This window comes from Mus musculus, chromosome 6 (assembly GCF_000001635.26).
Source record: "Mus musculus strain C57BL/6J chromosome 6, GRCm38.p6 C57BL/6J".
In the NCBI taxonomy this organism is placed as follows: Eukaryota; Metazoa; Chordata; class Mammalia; order Rodentia; family Muridae; genus Mus; species Mus musculus.
In genome coordinates, this window is record NC_000072.6 from 101,141,563 (window position 1) to 101,159,171 (window position 17,609).

The following is a 17,609-nucleotide window of genomic DNA, read 5'->3' on the forward strand; positions in this document are numbered from 1 at the left end:
GGGGAGGAGATATGAGGATCTCCTTCTAAAATACCAAACAAAGGCCTTAACTCAGCGGAAGGAATCTTTAAAAAAGGTCTGAGCCAATTAATATCTCCCAACAGCTTTTGAAAATCATTTAAGGTATGGAGGTGATCTCTTCTTATCTCTACCTTTTGGGGCACAATCTTATCTGGGGACACCACAGAGCCCAAGAATTGTCCTGTATCAGAAATTTGGACCTTTTCTGTGGCTATCTGTAAACCCCACTGACTTAAAGTTTTAAGTAGAAAAGGATATGCCTTTTGTAGCATGGTAAGGTCTTTATGGCACAGGAGGATGTCATCCATGTAAAGGAGCAAAATTAAAGAGGGGAATTGTTCCCTCACTGGCAAAAGAGCTTCTTGCATATAAAGCTGGCACATTGTAGGACTATTGGACATCCCCTGTGGTAAGACCTTCCATTGATACCTCTTATCAGGTTTAGCAGAATAAGCTCTCTGACCCGTTAACAAGTCAAAAGTCCAATCTCTCTGCTCTGGAGTTAAAGCAGCAGCGTTTGCTCGGTCCTGCGCCTGTGCAGCCTCTCGCCACAGAGATCTCCATTTCACATATTTGCCCATACTAGGGAGAGCGGCTTTTGCAATCATTTGCCAGTCGGCAGGAGTTAGTGCCATGCCGGCAAGCCTGTCTAACTGCACCAAGGTAAAATTAGCATTAATTCCATATTTACGAACCGATTCGGCAAGTTCTTTAATCTGCACATATTCTACCGGAGCGTGGACACGCCCACCCTCGGCTCCTTCAAAGACCGGAAATGCCTGTTGTATTTTCCTTTGTTCCTCTCTGGGAATGAATGAGTCTGCGCACTGCCTCTCTGCGCACTGCCTCTCTGCGCATTGCTGACGCACTACGCAGGGCGGGGACTCCGCATAGGGCGGACCTTGAAGCCGACTGCCCTGAGGCCAATCAGCAAACTGGCCTTCGCCAGCCGCTTTTGGCTTCCTTAGCACTTTACCTGGCTGGTAATGGGCTGCTTCTTCCTCCCAGTCTGTTTCCTCAGAGGAGAATTCTTCATCTGCTTCAGAACTACTAAGAGCTGGCTTCCTGAGCTCATCTAGTGACGAGTATCTCCTAGAGACCTCCGCTAATTGATCTTTTTTCTTTTCTTTTTTCTTTTTCTTCCTTCTAATCTCTCCCCAGGTATTCCTACCTGACCTTAACTTTTCCTCGGGTTCAAGACCCTTGGAAAGGCCTGTATACTTACCGTTTCTCCTTGCTCCTACTCTCTCTCCCCGCTTTACTTCTGATAGACTGCCCTGAATTTCATCCAGAATTTTCAGCCCTGCCTTAACCACTATATAACATGTGAAAAGGAACAAAAGGGCTCCTAACACTAGAAAAAATTCAAGGCCAAACATATTCCACTTTACTTCTGATAGACTGTCTTGAATTTCGTTAGAAAGTTCAAGGCCAGGCTTACCTCGTAAAGCTGTACTCACTGGTACTCTCGTTCCCCAGCTGAAAAGTTCTGAATTCATACAGTTGAATCCTTCTTAACAGTCTGCTTTACGGGAACCTTTATCACCGTCGTTCCCCAGCTGATGAGTTCTGAATTCGGCAGTTGAATCCTTCTCAACAGTCTGCTTTACGGGAACCTTTATCACCGTCGTTCCCCAGCTGATGAGTTCTGAATTCGGCAGTTGAATCCTTCTCAACAGTCTGTGTTACGGGAACCTTTATAAACGTGATCCGCAGTTCTGGTTCCGGAATGAGGGATCCTCCTTGCGCCAGTCCCGAGTTTTTTTCTCGTCCCGGAATTCGGCACCAATTGTTATTAGACGCATTCTCACGACCGGCCAGGAAGAACACCACAGACCAGAATCTTCTGCGGCAAGGCTTTATTGTTACATCTTCAGGAACAGAGTGCAAGAAGCAAGAGAGCAAGAAGCAAGAGAGAGAGAAAAGCAAGAGAGAGAGAAAAGCAAGAGAGAGAGAAAAGCAAGAGAGCGAGCAAACGAAACCCCGTCCCTCTTAAGGAGCATTCTCCTTCGCCTCGGACGTGTCACTCCCTGATTGGCTGCAGCCCATCGGCCGAGTTGACGTCACGGGGAAGGCAGAGCACAAGTAGTCATAAGATACCCTTGGCACATGCGCAGATTATTTGTTTACCACTTAGAACACAGCTGTCAGCGCCATCTTGTAACGGCGAATGTGGGCGCGGCTCCCAACAATCTTCCAGCTTCTCCTAGGGTGGAGAGTTCTGAGCTCCCATTTTGGTGGTATAGGTTGCCAACATAGTGATTAAGTGGGGCACAGAGCTACCAAGTGTCAGCTGCCCCAGTGGCCTCACAACAGCCAACCTCTCCAAGCTTTCTGTCTTCATCTGTGAACTATGAATAGCAAACCCACTCATCTCATAGGTTCTTTTTTAAATTAATCAATCAATTAATCAATCAATTAATCAATTACTTAATTAACTTTACATCTCGATTGGAACCCCTATTTCTTCCTTTTATCCTAATCCTTACAAATCCCTATTCTGATTCTCTTCAGAGAAGGGGAAGCCCCCCTTGGGTACCACCCCACCCTGGGGGCATCTAGTCCCAATAGGACTAGGCACATCCTCTCCCACTGAGGCCCAACCAGGCAGTCCAGGTAGGGAAAGGAGATCCAAGGCAGGCAACAGAGTCCTGCTCCAATTGTTAGCAGATGACCCACATGAAGGCCAAGCAGCACATCTGCTACAAATGTATAGGGGGCCTAGGTCCAGGGCCTGCATGGTGTTTGGTTGGTGATTCAGTCTCTGTGAGTCCCCATGGACCCAGGTTAGTTGACTCTGTAGGTCTTCTTGTGGCATCCTTTCCACCTCTGGGTTGCTCAATTCTAACCCCCATTCTTCTACAAGACTCCCTGAGCTCTGCCTGATATTTGACATTTATTTATTTTGTGTTCACGCATACATGCTCTTGTGGAGGTCAGAGGACAACTTGTGGGAATTGGCTCGCTCCCTCCACCATGTGGGTCCCAGTAATTGAACACAAGTCACTAGCTTAGCTGCAAGTATCTTTACCTGCTCAGCCCTAGACTGAGCATATATATATTTTTTTCAGGACATTGGTGAAGTCTGCCAAATCCATGGAGTTCTTAAGGGTATTTGGTGACTTACTGAATTAAAGAATATGTTTCAACTTGGGAAACCAGTGAAGGAAGGCTCATTATTTCTGAAGAATGTTAGTGTACCAAGGTCAGTTCCTGCTGGTTAGAAGGAAAACCTAGTCACAGGCTCATGTCCTCATACCCCATGCCCTTTGAGGATTATTGTAACTGGAAGCTAAAGAGAAAGCTGGCCATTTACACAGAAAAAAACCGATCTGAATAAAACCCAAAGAAGCATGCTTTGTTCTGAAAGTGCTGCAGGGGAATTCACATTTAATCAAAATTGAAGACCACAGCATTTGCATGAGAATTCTTGCATCTTATCTCATTTTAGTGATTTCCTGTTAATTAGTTGATGCTCCACAGAAATCCTGAAATGCCCAAATAATAGGGTAACAGAAATAAAGCTGGGGTGTCATGACGGCTTAAGGCAGAATTAAGTTTTTTGTTTCCCTGGTTTGGGGCAATTTTGCTAACAAGTAACCTGTAACCTACTTCTGAAGGCTATGAGGACATAATTATTTGGTTAATTTTCATACTTCAGTGTATAATCCTAATTAGTTCTCAAACTGGTGTTCCCTAGGCTATGTAGAGCCCTGCCTCAGCATGTTTGGGATTCTTGCTATTTGGAATCTCTTGTTTTCATGGAAGAGATGAAAAACTTCATGCATATCTCCTATTGCTGTTTTTGTACCTTGTCACATGTTCTTGCTAGGAGAGTTAGACTATCCTGTGACTTAGAGCTCCAGAGGGAACTCTGTGAAGTGCCTGTTACTTTAAGAGCAATAGTTTCTACTGGCATCGTGAATGTATTACAAATATTATGAACATAATCTGGGCATTGTTGGTTTGCCCCTTAAGTAGGAACTGGAACAGTGATGAAGTGTGAAGGGTTTGACCCTGGGAGTGCCAATTCCAGTCACTTACTGGGAAAAATCCTTTTCTAAAAAAATTACTTTTTTTCTTAAGTTATGTGTGTGCACTTTGTTCTCATGTATGTCGGTGCATTGCATGAATGACCAGTGCTCACAGAGTTCCAGACGAGGGCATCCGATCCTCTGGAATTGGAATTATAGATGCTGGTTGTGAGGGGCCATGTGGGTGCTGGCAATCAAACCTGGGGCCTCTAGAAAAGGAGCCAATGTTCTTAACTGTCCTAAACTCCATATTCTTATTCCAAATTCTCTCAAGCTCCAAAGTTTTGATCACATGTATATATGGGTATATGTTGGTGGCTATGTGCATATGAGTATGTGTGCCTGCAGAGACTGGATGAGGGTGCTCAATCCCCTGAAGGAGCTAGTTACAGGCAGATATAGGCCATCCAAAGTGGGTGGATGTTGGGACTGAATGCCAGTCCTCTGCAAGAGCAGCAAGTTCTCTTAATGGCTGAGCCATCTCTCTAGGAAAAATTCTTTTTTTTTTTTTGTCACACATCTGCCTTTATTGTAAACAGCAGGTGGGACACATAGCAATGGTAAAAAGTTAATTTACAAAAGCAGAGACTTGGTGAGCTACCTGGTAGGAATCCTTGGAGACTCATACGTAGATGCCAACCCAGAGAAGGTGGAAGAGGACTCCAAAGCCCATGAAGAGTGAGGCCACCAAGGAGATGAGGAGCTCTTTGTAAATATCGTGTGTGTACTTGGTAGAGGTGACTTCCTAAATGAAGAACCAGGCAGTGAAGAACACGCTGATGGCCAGAAGTACCATAGTCAGGCGAGAGAAGACAGCTGGGTTCACTGGGCTGGTATACCTACTCAGGGCTTCAAGCTCCATTTTTCCCCTCACAGGATAAACCACCGATCTGCACCTGAAGAACATGTCAGCCTAGGAAAAGTCCTTATTGTGAGCTTGCATTGTTGATAAAAATTAACTAACCTTGAATAACACACCTAATACTGTCTGTATTAGTGGTGCTCAGTAGAAATATGAGGACCACATACTTTGGGCATTTGTAGTATGTATGTGCTTGTATGTAGGTGCACATGTGCATGTAAGTGCATGTGGGGGCCACTGGTTGATGCTGGGTGCATCCCTCTATTGCTCTCAAGCTAATTTTTGAGACAAGGCCTCTCACTGATTTCAGAGCTCACTGATTGACTAGACAGGCTGACCAGTGAGCTCTGGAGCTCCGCTTGGCTCTGCCATCCCTCCCAAGCCCGTCCTCACATACCAAGTTCTACAGCTATAGGCAGGAGCAACTGTGCCCAGCTTTTATGTGGGTACTCAAGATGTGAACTGGAGGCCTGATGCTCCTTCAGTGGGCACGTTACAGACTGAACCATCGCCCCAGCTCCTACATACGGATGGCATTTAAAGGTTTTGTTGTATTCTCAGTTGCAAAGTGAAATTAACTATGTACTTTATTTAGCCCAACATAGGTGAAGTTATTGTAATTGCATTAGAAATTACTGCATTCTTCCCATTAAAATTATTGTAAAACTTTGTATGATTTTTGAAAAAGTGATATTTTTCTAATCCATTTCCATTTGGACCTACCATATTTTATTAATTGATTTTTGGTAGTCCTGCACATACTATCCAGGGCCTCATGCTTTGGCTTTACCATATATTAACTGTTTAGTAGCTGGTTGTGGCTAGTGGCTACTGGATTAAGTTGTGTAGATCTGGGTGTTCAATAAAGACTCATTCTGCAAAGAGTTAAAACCACAGGCATCCAGACAGTAGAGTGGTTATACTGGAGAATGAAGAGCCTATATATATTCACCCTTCCTAAAGTTAAGTAGCTATGAGCAAAGCCATTAGCATAATGCCCCTAAGATCGTAGGGACCAGTGATTAGGTTGAATTTTAATGATTTCAAAGGCTGTGGCTGTCATAGGGAAAATGTCATCCTTGATATTCAAAGTAGGGATTCAGCTCAAACAGCCCTGCAGGATTCAACCACAAAGAGAAACACGAATCCATAGGGCTTATATTTTGATCCAAACCCAGGCTTCTTATGTGAGTAAAAGCCCATGACTGGCACCGAGGGCTCTGTAACACCTCCAAAACTGTACTCGATTTACATGTTATAGAAGTACTTTTTATCCCCCCCCCCAAGAAAGACCCATGGCTTCTATCAGACTCCCAAATGTGCCCTAGATGCAGGGCGAGAGGGCTAGTAGAAAGACATCTTGGTAACAGTACATGTTATTTACATGACTCTAGGGTTTCTCAATGGGAGTGGGAGAGTGCTCTCACTCTTGCCCTGAGACATCCCTGGATTTGCCCACTAGCTCAGAAAGTATGTATCACAAGGCCCTTGGGAGCACACGCTCATATAAGAAATGGTAGATTCATGTTCCCTGCCTTAGACTCACTCTGGGGCATCAATTAGTGAAATGCTTGCAGTTTTTTGGCTGAGAGTGCAGGATGAAATGCATGGAAGCTGGCTGTTCCCATGCACACTGCCTGTCCCTTGAGGATGAGCTGCTAAGAGATGTGGGGCCAGCTGCTGAGCTTGGTTATTAATGAGCTACGTTGTAGTTCTTGCTTTCTAGTTCCTTCTGATTGAAACTATCATGCTTTTTCTATTTCAGCTGAGTTGATACCTTAGAGAAACTCCAGACTGCACCACCCAAGCACGATGTGTAGCTGGAAATCTAGAACAGCAACTTTAAGGTGTTTCTCCTAAGTGTGCAGGCTGGTCCTTACATGTGGAGGTATTCCGTGAGCCCAGATGAGAAGTACCTCTATTTAAATGTTGTGACCGTTAGGTTCTATCCTAAGTAGTCTTTGTTCATGGGCCATGCATGCAGCTCTTGTCGTTAATGAGAGAAATAGGAGTGAAGCTATTTTCTAAATAAAGATCACGTGTTTGCGTTCTTGCACTTCATAGCAATTTATCAGATGTTTGTATTCTGTGAAATATTTTCTAGAGGATGGCAGGTCAACTAGGTTCTGGCGCTAGAAAGCAGCTTGGGCGCTGTGGATGGTTCTCTGTTGAAACTAAACCTGGGGACTACTGGGGCTTTATATCCTAACAGTGTACTTCACAAAACTTGATTCACTGTGCAGAGCTGATTAGACTGATGTCGTAGATATAATTATCTTAGCCATGCCTGGTTCTAGAAAAGGTAGCAGACAGATAGTTTAGTAGTGGTGAATCATTTTTCTCAGTGTTTGATTTTCATTAAATCGTTTTGTTACATGTGTAACTAGTAATTAGTCTTAAGATTCCAGCGCCAAAGGAGAGATTTGGGCTCAAATGGGGGTCTGTGGGCAGAAATCGTCATCTGAGATACCTAGGACACCTTCTCGCCATTTCAACCGAAATTTCAATTAAATCAGCGAGTAAACCAGATGGCTGGTATGACGGCAAATGAAAAGGACGCTGTTCCTAATCTTATCTTTAGCTTCATTTTTTTTCCAGTGGGCAGTATAGCTGAAGTTGATGTAAACATCACAATTAGGAAAGACTGGGGGCATGTCCTCCCCGCCAGGATCTTGAGAGTCACAGTAGCCTGGAAGGGAACCTGTCTCCAAGCTCAGCTACTTTAGTGACATCTGCGATGCTGAGAAAGCCATTGCCTGGTGGATGGACACATCTCAGAGGTGGAAAGCTGGACAAGATGTTTGTTAAGATGGGCAGAGTAGAGTTGGAGTAAACCAAAGCACTTGCCTTTTAAACACAACCCTGGCAGAGATGCACTTGCTCACAAGCTTTCCTCACCATAGGATACCGGGCTAGCTTGGAGCTTCCTGGGAGGTGGGCCACCAAAGCCCAGGGGGATACGGTATCTTTGATCCCCTATTCTTTGCCACTAGTCAGTCCTTGTTTTGTCATCTGTCTCTAGGTTGAATGGAGGAATCTGATGGTCTGAAAGACTTAAAAGAGGCAGCCGGTGATATAAACCAAGAAAGGGCAGAGGACCGACAGTGCAAAATAAACACCCATGTCAGAGCAGGTCAAATAGAAAATAATAATTTATTTTAACTTCATTTTACTTGATGTTTGTAACTAATCATGATCCTGTGAACTTGCTTGGTTAAGTCTGTCCCTTCCAATCTACAAAGCAAAGGTCTACAACAATGAGCACTTAAAACTCCACAAACAGGTCTCCATCCGCGACTTCCCTGTACATGCAAATTCTTCCAACAGGCGGCAATATTTGCAAACATGCTTTAAGCGTCCACAAAGCTGCAGGAAATTTTGCTTTCTGTTAAAACCTTGACACTCTTCTTGGGAACCTTAACCATAAAAATGTTAAAAATGGATATCCCGACTAGAAATGCTGCTAGTTTGGTTAGTGTGTGTGTGTGTGTGTGTATGTATGTGTGTGTGTGTCAAATCACCAACCAGACTTTGGCTGGTTTGTGTTGAAACCCCAACTGATATAAGCTGTATGAATGAATGGTGACTTGTATGAAACACATTCAGCGAAGTGACATTACAAAATAGGGACCCATTAAAAATACATACTGGCAGTTGCATTTTGTGTTTTAGGCAGAAAAAAAGCGTGTTTAACCTTCTTTTATATGAATATAGTTTAAACAAATTATTCTGTGAAAGTATGCTTAATAAAAGATCTTTTGGAAATTTAAACACTTTATGAAAAAGGTTAACAAGTAAAAAATTACCATTGCTATTTGAAAAAAAGCTGCTTGTTAATATTGCCTTCTAAGAGAGTAAGGGTGTATTTTCCCTCCACTGAAAACAGAGCCAGGACACCCAAAGTTGCAGGAGTGGCAAATTTAGACTATCAACATGATGGCCGGGCTTATATATACAAAAACTTGCCGCATTGAACGAGGCAGGGATGTCTACCCCAATGGTAGTGGTCTCTCGTATGTACACAAGTGAGAGTTATACAGTAGTCACCGACAGGAAGGAATTGTATACCCTAGTGCCGTCTGGCGATTTTGTGCCGTGGGTTAAGAGTTCTTGGATAGTCATCCAATTGTCAAAGATCTTTTTGTTCCTCTTCTTCATCATCTTTTTGTGGCTCAGTTCCAGGATGTTCATCTCCTTCCTGTCGTCGGAGGCCTGCTGCTCCTTCAGACAATCCAGCCTGCTCTGCATCATAAACTCGCGCCTCCGCCTCTGCTCCTTGGCCTTCACCAGATGTTGCTTGCGCTCCTCCTTGCTCCAGTAGCGCCCCATCTTCATCTCACTCATGGCGTCATCATCCGTGGTCAGGCCACTGCGCTCCTCGCGGATCTTCAGCGCACGCTCCCGCAGCAGCCTGTCACGCACCGGCCTCTTGGTGATGTAGCGCGTCCCGTCACTGCGGATCTTCACTTTCCATTCCATCCTGGGTTCCACAGAGTTAGAAGAGTTCAAGTCCTTGCACATGCTCACCAGGCTCATCTGGCTCTGCGCATACTCCACTGCTGACTTCTGCTGGATCAGGTGCATGTAGCTCTGGTAGTGTTGCGCGTGAGCTGGGATGTGCGCGTGTTTGTAGGGGGAGTGGTGGTATGAGGGCAGGTAGGCATTGCCCAGCTTTGGGCTGGCGGTGGGGCTCCTGCTGCCATCGCTACCTCGGCGTTCTTTGATCTCCAAAGCCTGGCTGGGGTCCAGCTCTTTGGCACTAGGGTTATAGCTTGGGGTGCTTACTTCAGGGTCCTCAGTGATGGCGAGCAGATTCTTGGGGGATGGCCTGTAAGCTTCGATGTTAGCTGTGGCCCCTTCACTACTGCCCTCGGCTACTCTCCGCAGGGAGTTGTCCGGAGAGATCTCCAGGGTGAGTGGGGTACTTCTGCAGCTCTCCCCCGTGTTGTAGGCGCTTGAACTATCCTTGTCTGACTTCTCCGGCAGCTCAGTGATGTCCGAGAGCTCATGGCGGCGCACGTCCACACTGGTGTTGTAGTTGCGGAAGCCACTGTGGTGCAGCATCCAGGACTCACGGTACTGTTCCTTGAGCTGTTGCATCTTGTGCGCGCGCACGATGCTCAGGCACTCCAGCTCGATGCTGCGCAACTCCTCATTGAGTAGCTCCAGCTCCTTGTCCACGCTCTCGGGGTCACTCTTGCCAGCAGCATCCAGTGGGCTGCTAGGGTAGTACAGGCTGTAGGGGCTGGCGCTCTGCACTTGGCACTTGAGCTCCAGCAGTTCGCGAAAACGCTCGCACTCATCCTCTGGGATGCCCAGGTAGTCCACATCGGTACAGTCCGCAGAGATGAAGGACTCATTGCTGAAAGGCAGGTCGCCACTGCCCAGGGTGTCCTGGCTACAGGTCAGCTTCCTCTGGCCTGCCAGCGGGTTGGCGGATGCCGTAGCATCTTCACCGTTATTCTCCTGTTCTGAGCTCTCATCATTGCGGGTGCTCTCATCCGTTCGCCCGACACCACTGTCTTTCTCGTGCTGGTTGGATAAGATGGTGGCTGTGTCTGTGGTCCCACCGTCTTCCTCATGCTTCTTCTATATCAGAGAAAGGAACAAGAAAAATCAGTTCATGAGAAGTCTGGGGCAGGAGTTGGGGGAGATGGGAGGAGTTTGGGAGGAGGTATCCAGTGTGATCTTTTTGTGTAGGATAGGAGTTTGGATTGAGTTCTAAGTTCCTAAGGTTGGCCTGCAGCATTTGAGGGGCCTGGCGTCCAGGTAGTGGCCAGCCCTATCTCTTATGAGTCTGGGCCAGACCCTTATCCCCACTTTTTCAATCTATAAAATGGGTAAGATAATGTACTGGCTAGTTTTGTGTCAACTTGACACAGCTGGAGTTATCACAGAGAAAGGAGCTTCAGTTGAGGAAATGCCTCCATGAGATCCAACTGTAAGGTATTTTCTCAATTAGTGATCAAGGGGGAAAAGCCCCTTATGGGTGGGACCATCTCTGGGCTGGTAGTCTTGGCTCTATAAGAGAGCAGACTGAGCAAGCCAGGGGAAGCAAGCCAGTAAAGTACATCCCTCCATGGCCTCTGTATCAGCTCCTGCTTTCTGACCTGCTTGAGTTCCAGTCCTGACTTCCTTTGGTGATGAAGAGCAGTATGAAAGTGTAAGCCGAAAAAACCCTTTCCTCCCCAGCTTGCTTCCTGGTTATGATGTTTGTGCAGGAATAGAAACCCTGACTAAGACAGATAATAACTAAATAGTAAAGGAACTCGAAAATAGGAAGAATGTATAAGTACTCCCAAGAGACTCAGTAAATAGGTAATTAGGACTGGCAGTGGCATAAGAGGGAGCTACAGGGCTCTGAGCAGCTCAGGTTAATCACAGAATTGCTTGACTTCCACAGGCATTGACTTAATTGTATTTTCCCAGTGAACACCAACAGAGTAGTGTCAGTGTCTCCACTTTGTGTGTTTTAAGCCATAAAAGCTTTATAACCGAGGTGAGGTGGTGGGTACCTGTAATCCCAGCACTCGGGAGATTGATTGCTTTGAGTTTGGAACTCACTACTAACTACATAGCCATTTCCAGGGACAAGTTTGGTGAGGGAAGCTGTCAGCTTGCATTTCTCTCATGCTCAAACAGAAAAGCTCTTAGGCAGGCGTTTTCTGATGGTCGTCGGCATCTTGGAAGGTACACATTCTCCCGAGCTGGGGTGGCGTGGGGTGGCCCCAGAGTTTACCTGCTGGAGCACACTGGCGGTGAACTGCATGGCCTGGTGATGCTGTTCCTCCAGCATGTCCATGTGTAAGTCATCCAGGAAGTCGTTCCTGTCGTCGTCCATCCAGCCCTCATCCAGCTACGAGAACAGCGACACACGCGTGAGAGTCCGTCTTATCAACTTGGCCTTACAATCACCGTGGATACACATCTGTGGGTGTCTCTAGGTGAGTGTTGCCAGAAAGGTTTAGCTGAAGAGGGAGGGGCGCCTCTGAACTTGGGTAGTGGCCATTAAACAGGAGAAGTCAAGCTGAACACTGTATTCATTTCTCAGCTCTGTGACTGAACACAATGCTGATAGCCACTTCATACCCTGCTTAGCCTTCCTGCCAGGCCGCCCCTTCCCTCAAACTGGATCAGAGTAAGCCCCTCCTCCCTGAAGTTGCTTGGAGAGGTATTTTGTCACAGCAAGGAGCTTTCTTTCAAGAAAGGACATTACATCAGAAAGAGGAATTGTCAGGCTCTCTCCAGGAGTCATGGAAACACAGTTAGTCTATAGGCTTGGCAAGGACTTCATCCTCAGACTGAAGGCACTCCAACCCTACACCACACTGGGGAAGCTTCTAATACCACTCCCCCACCCCTGCTTTGCTACTTTGTATCCAGACTCAGTGGTTAATGTGGTTAGTTACTATTTGAAAGACTCAATTCCTCATGTTCATTTCCATTCAATGTACTAATAAGTGAGACTTATATCTGGGCTGGCAGGGGCCTCTGTAAATCCTGCTATGATTCTTTTATTAGTCAACCTGCAGTGGGTAGGGCCTGTCAGGTTGGTTAAACCTTTGAATGGATCCCAAGTCACAGCAAGTTCGAGTTCAAGGTGGCATGCATCTTTAAGCTCAGATGGCAAGACTCTGACATTGTTCTGCAGGGTGAGGGACTTGGCTTTGATTATAAAAATCTAACCTACTTAATTCGTAGGACACTGACTTACCTGGAGCTCAGGCCTTGCAATCAGCAATGAAAAGTTCTTGTTTTCTTCACTGGTTAGAAGCGCCACGGCCTCTTCACGGTTCTGTACTTCGATGCCATTAATCTGAAAGCATTAGGAAGGGTGGGTGTGGGTGTGGGTGTGGTTGTGGGTAGCAAGGGATCCGGCTGCACGGAGCAGAAGCTCCCATCGTGCTTCTGAACTGCAGCTGCCACCACTCAGTCACAACAGGGATCCCATTTAGCTTTTAAAGAATGCTGGTTTCTGGAAAGAAAGGCCTTGCTTAGCCAGAGGCAGCCATGATGTGGAGGGGTCCAGAAAACTCCTGGAATCTGACACCACGCTTGGACAGGAGAATAAATAGGAAACATAAAGAGGACACTTCCTATTTACAATAGGGGAGAGAAGCAGCAGGGTGCCTTCTGGGGACAAGAGAGTGAGCAGTGGAGAAGGGACTGGCTGGCTGTGTGTACTTGGGCTGCGTGTGCTCGGCTTAGCAGGCTGGATGGCGAGCCAAGTGGGAATGGCTTTCACCTTCACACCGACAACCCTCTAGCAGGACATCTGCCTGCCTGTCTCAGCAACTTTGAGTTCTGCAAATTTTCGTTCCTGGGCTGATACTTCTCTAGGGACACCGTGGCAGTCTTGCTGACTTGGAAGTTGAGCCCTTCAACCGACTTTGCCACTTTATGTCAAAGAACCAAGAGGTGGCAAAGCCGGAGACACCGCTGGTTGTCATTATCCAACCTGATTACACAGCAGATACAGGGAAGGGTATGTCTGTAACCCAGGCAGGACTCTGGGGGTGCATTTTATTACTTCCACATCCTGTTTTCAATGGTAACGATTCCCAGGCAACTGTAGCAGCAAAAAGGGCCTGATTATGGCCCTCAGGTGTGAAGGGCTGGGACTCTTTCCTAGGGAGACTCAGTTCTCCAGGCTCTTGCTAGAGGCTGGAGAAACACACTATAGAGTGTGGTGGGAAACCCAAACTCTACATGATGGCTTGTGAAATGGGAAAAATAAACTGATTAGAAAGATGGAGATAAGTCTGAGAAGAGCCAGAAAGAGAAGCCCATCCCACAGAATGAAGCCAAGGCTCTGTGGCCCTAGAAAAAGTCATGGGGCTGACAGACATCAAATGGTAGGATGCCTGCTTAGCACGAGTGAAGCCCTGGCTTCCATCCAAAGCACTGTATCCAATCAGGTGTGCCAGAGGTAGAGACAGGAGGACCAGAAGTTCAGGTTCATCTTTACATAATGAGTTTGATACCAGCCTGGAATCCATGAACACCCCCCCCCCCACAGCTCCCCCAAAATGATTACAGCTAGAAGACAGAAGTAAGCAGTCTTATTTTGCCTACATGGAACAACAGGATTCAAGGTAAAGATGTCACCCTTAGAACAAAGTCCATAGGGCAGGTCAATATGGAATTCTGAAATTTCAGACTTCTCAGAGGTATTTGGTCCATAATCTGGGAGAGCTTGGTCTACCCTCACTTCCGCCTCTGTGTGTGACTAGCTAGTTAGTCTCATTTACTAATCGAACATGGTTGGTCTTACTACTCGGCTGAACTCCTGGTTCCTGTTCTTAAACCTACCCTGCATTTCCATCCTGAGAGCGATTTCTGGAACTCACTTCTTTGCTGAAGATGTGCATCTGTGGAAAGTGCACTTACCTGGATGATGCGATCTCCTTCACGGATCCGTCCATCCTTGGCTGCAATGCTGTTAGGGTCAATCTGAAATACACAGTAGACAGCCTCAGCATGAACACAAAGGCCGTCTTTAACATATTATCATACATGGGCTTGCCTTTCTGTGTTGAACAGGTTTACAACTAGAACTTAGCATTGTGCATAGGGAGAAATGAACAGTCACATAGAGTGACTAGAAGCAAGCCAGAGACAGGGATTAGGGAGGAAGACACCCTTAGGTGTGCTGCCTGGCCCTACCTTGATATTTTTCCATACCAAATCTTGTTATCAAATTTTGGAAGACAGCTTGAAAAGTGAGCTGTATAATTGGGGCAAGTGGGACTGAGGATAGCAGGGTTGCCCCAAAACATGCTGATGTGACATGCAAAGCTTGGTGGGTGGTGCTTATCCAATGAGTTGACTGTGAAGTCTTTATCAGAAATGGCTCTTGGCCCAGCCCATAGAGACAGATTTGATTTCTTTGGGAAATTGGTTTTCTGCAATCACAAGGAAGAACGCTGCATGCATAGGAAAGTATTCATAGTGAAGCCAATTTCTCCACTCCATCTCTTCTAGAAAGATCGCTACATCTTTCATCTATGTACTTTGGTAAGCCTACGTAAGTTACGTTTGATGTATATGACTGCATGCTATGGCAGGGAAGAGAGAGAGAGACTTTAAAAGCTATCTGTCTCTCTGCCTCCCATTGCACTTGAGATGGGGAAGTGCGAGGCTGCTCTTCCCTGGGGGCTGAGCACGCAGACTATGGAAACGACTCCATTTTATGGTTGGTTTGCAACTTCTCAAGGGTAATTCTGCCTTATGTACCGACATTAGAACATAACCCCTGTGTAAAGATGTAACTCCATGGAGTGCGATAAAGGGGTGGGGGTGGGGCATCACCCGCATCCTGTATCTTTCCAAAGATCCTTTTGAGGAGCTTGGTCTAGGGTTTCTGAACACATACAAAGAAAAACAACCGTTTTTGGCTTTGAGAGGTTAATTTCCAAACCTTAGCTTTCGTACCTCACTTATATATATCCCAATGTCATCTTCGTCATCCGTCCGGTAGCACACAGTGAGACCCAGCTTGTCCTGGCTGTTCATCCTGTAGAGGCCCACTTCCTACACAAAGAAAACCTTCTCTGTGAGATTCTGGCAGGAAAGGGGAGCCAGGAGCATGTCAAATGCTTTGGAAATATTTGGTCTAAATGATGGACTGGATTTCTTTGCATTCGACTGTGTAGAGCCAGTTAACTTAGCAAACAAAAAGTGATTATGGACATGGGATCAATGCCCTGGGCATTTCTGACCTCTCAGTCAATATAAAGTCATTTTGAAAATAGTTATTTTATTGATCCTCCCCAAGAAAAATTACCCATATTTCAGTCAGCGTCAGGACCGCAGGGATAGGGCTTTTAAAAAGCATTCTTTCAATGTCTGCCACCAACAATAATATTTCCACACCCCGAATGTTCCAGCCACTTCGGTACAAACGTTTCTAGCATGTTGGGCTAGATCATCTCACGCTGAGCCCCTTAATATGCACAGGCGTAGAACTTGCAAACAGATTACGCATAAATTGATCCAAGAAGGAGAGTAACGTGATAGTGTGCAATTAATGCTTTCTACAACAGCTGCGATATTTACAGTAGAAAATTAGTTTCGGCCACTGTTACTGCAAATTAAATAAGATAAAGTAGCAAACTGAGCCCAATGCTGGGACCCACGGTGACAGGCAATGTTATTGTTTGTGCCAATTAGTCTGCACTTCCGAATGAAGTCGGAACTTTGAAAGTCTTGGGAGTTCTGGGAGGATACTTCTGGCTCTCTGCGAGTGGTTTACAAACCTTCTCACCCTGCCACTCACTCTGCCAGTGACTCATGCAGGGGTGGTGCTGCTGCAAGCTCTGGGGTCAGTTTGAGGGGCTACCTGCTAATAAGTTATCCAGCCAGCTCTTTGGTCTGATTTTTATAGTTTTTGCTGGGAGGGTGGGAAGGGCACTGAGATGGCATCTTCAGGATACTCTATGAGAGCCACTTCCAAGAGGCATCTCTAGAGGATGTGAGGGGCACAGCAGCCTTTGCGGAATAAAACCTCCCCTCATGAAGGATAAGGTGCACAATGGCACTGGTGCCCTCAAAGCAGAAAAACAGGGCACAAAGGCCCCAGGCCAGTGTGTCAAAGCCTTGTAAATGGGGAGAAAGAAGCAAGGTGTATGTGAACAGCTCCTGGGCCAGAACAGGTGGCGGTCCCTAGACCCGTGTGAGGAGCTTGGCTTTAGGTTTAGGTGGGCACTGCCCTGATCAGTCGTGTGTAAGATGGTTATGAATGCAGGCCTCTATGCACATCCCTCGTCTACCTTTATCTAGAAGCTTCACCATCTAGGGCTTGTTGACTTGTTTAAGCCTTTATCTGCTCACTAGCACAAGTTGGGCTGGGAGATGAGGCTCACAGCACTGGGCCTGACCCACAGTGAGTGGCAATTTACTAATTACGTTTGGGTCACAAGTAACCAGTGGTTACAAAGAGCTGTTGGTGCTGAGTGCCTCTCCTTAATAAGATGCTCTTGGTTTATTTTCTGATCACTGATATGTTAATTAATTCAGTGACTTCCTAATGATAGCTCTAACAATATGGTAAATTCTCATTAAACGAAACTGTTAATTTCTAATGCTCTAGTTGCATTAGATGGAAATTTCCTTCCTTGTTTGTGAGTGCGCTAGGCAGGCTGGTTTTCAGGGGTGTATTTAATCATGGGGGTAACCTGCAGACCCTCTGGAATAACTAACTAGCTTTCACCCTCCAAATACAAGCAGCACACCGTACTTGTGCTTCCAACACCTCTCAGTGCCGTCACTGGACTGGACTCTGACTAAGACTGTGCTGAAATTAGTAAGATTTCGTGATTAATGGCTCAGGTCTTCCTAGGCAGGTGCAGATCAAATGTTGTCACTGAGCCTTGGGCTCTTACTTGCAGGACCCATTTGGTCCAGGAACAGGTTGGAGAGAAAGCAAGATCATAGGCAAAGATTGGAGGAAGACAAAGGCGAGAGACAAACAGTACTGTAATTCCATTTCCAGTAGGACTCAATGTGAGGGAACAGGCTAGGCTCTCCTTTGTGTGACTTCCAAGATGACAGTCTCTTAAGAAACTAGTGAAGATGCTCTCCTGGAAGTGTGCGTCATGGTAATACTGAAGAACTCACAGGAGTTAAAGGAAGTAGAAAGTTTTATGACGTTGCCCTGACAACCAAAGGCAGGTCTGCTTAACTGAAGGTGG

At 46.1% G+C, this 17,609-nt stretch overlaps 1 protein-coding gene and 1 pseudogene across 2 annotated transcripts in view; both read right to left on the minus strand.

Annotated features, from left to right (window-relative positions):
- Positions 1–3,777: 3,777 nt before the first annotated feature.
- Gm19726 lies at positions 3,778–5,046 on the minus strand (annotated as a pseudogene).
- Positions 5,047–8,044: 2,998 nt separating this feature from the next.
- The window catches only part of Pdzrn3 (PDZ domain containing RING finger 3), a 228,291-nt gene continuing 218,726 nt past the window's right edge, over positions 8,045–17,609 (minus strand). The window contains exons 6-10 of one of the 2 annotated variants that reach the window (NM_018884.2): positions 15,352–15,450; positions 14,308–14,370; positions 12,632–12,733; positions 11,657–11,773; positions 8,045–10,506 (exon numbers count right to left, since the gene is read on the minus strand). In NM_018884.2, coding sequence (NP_061372.2) covers positions 8,950–10,506; positions 11,657–11,773; positions 12,632–12,733; positions 14,308–14,370; positions 15,352–15,450 — 1,938 coding nt within the window. In that variant the 3' untranslated portion in view covers positions 8,045–8,949. The remainder of the gene's footprint in view (positions 10,507–11,656; positions 11,774–12,631; positions 12,734–14,307; positions 14,371–15,351; positions 15,451–17,609) is intronic. The other variant, XM_006506405.4, reaches the window with a different exon arrangement.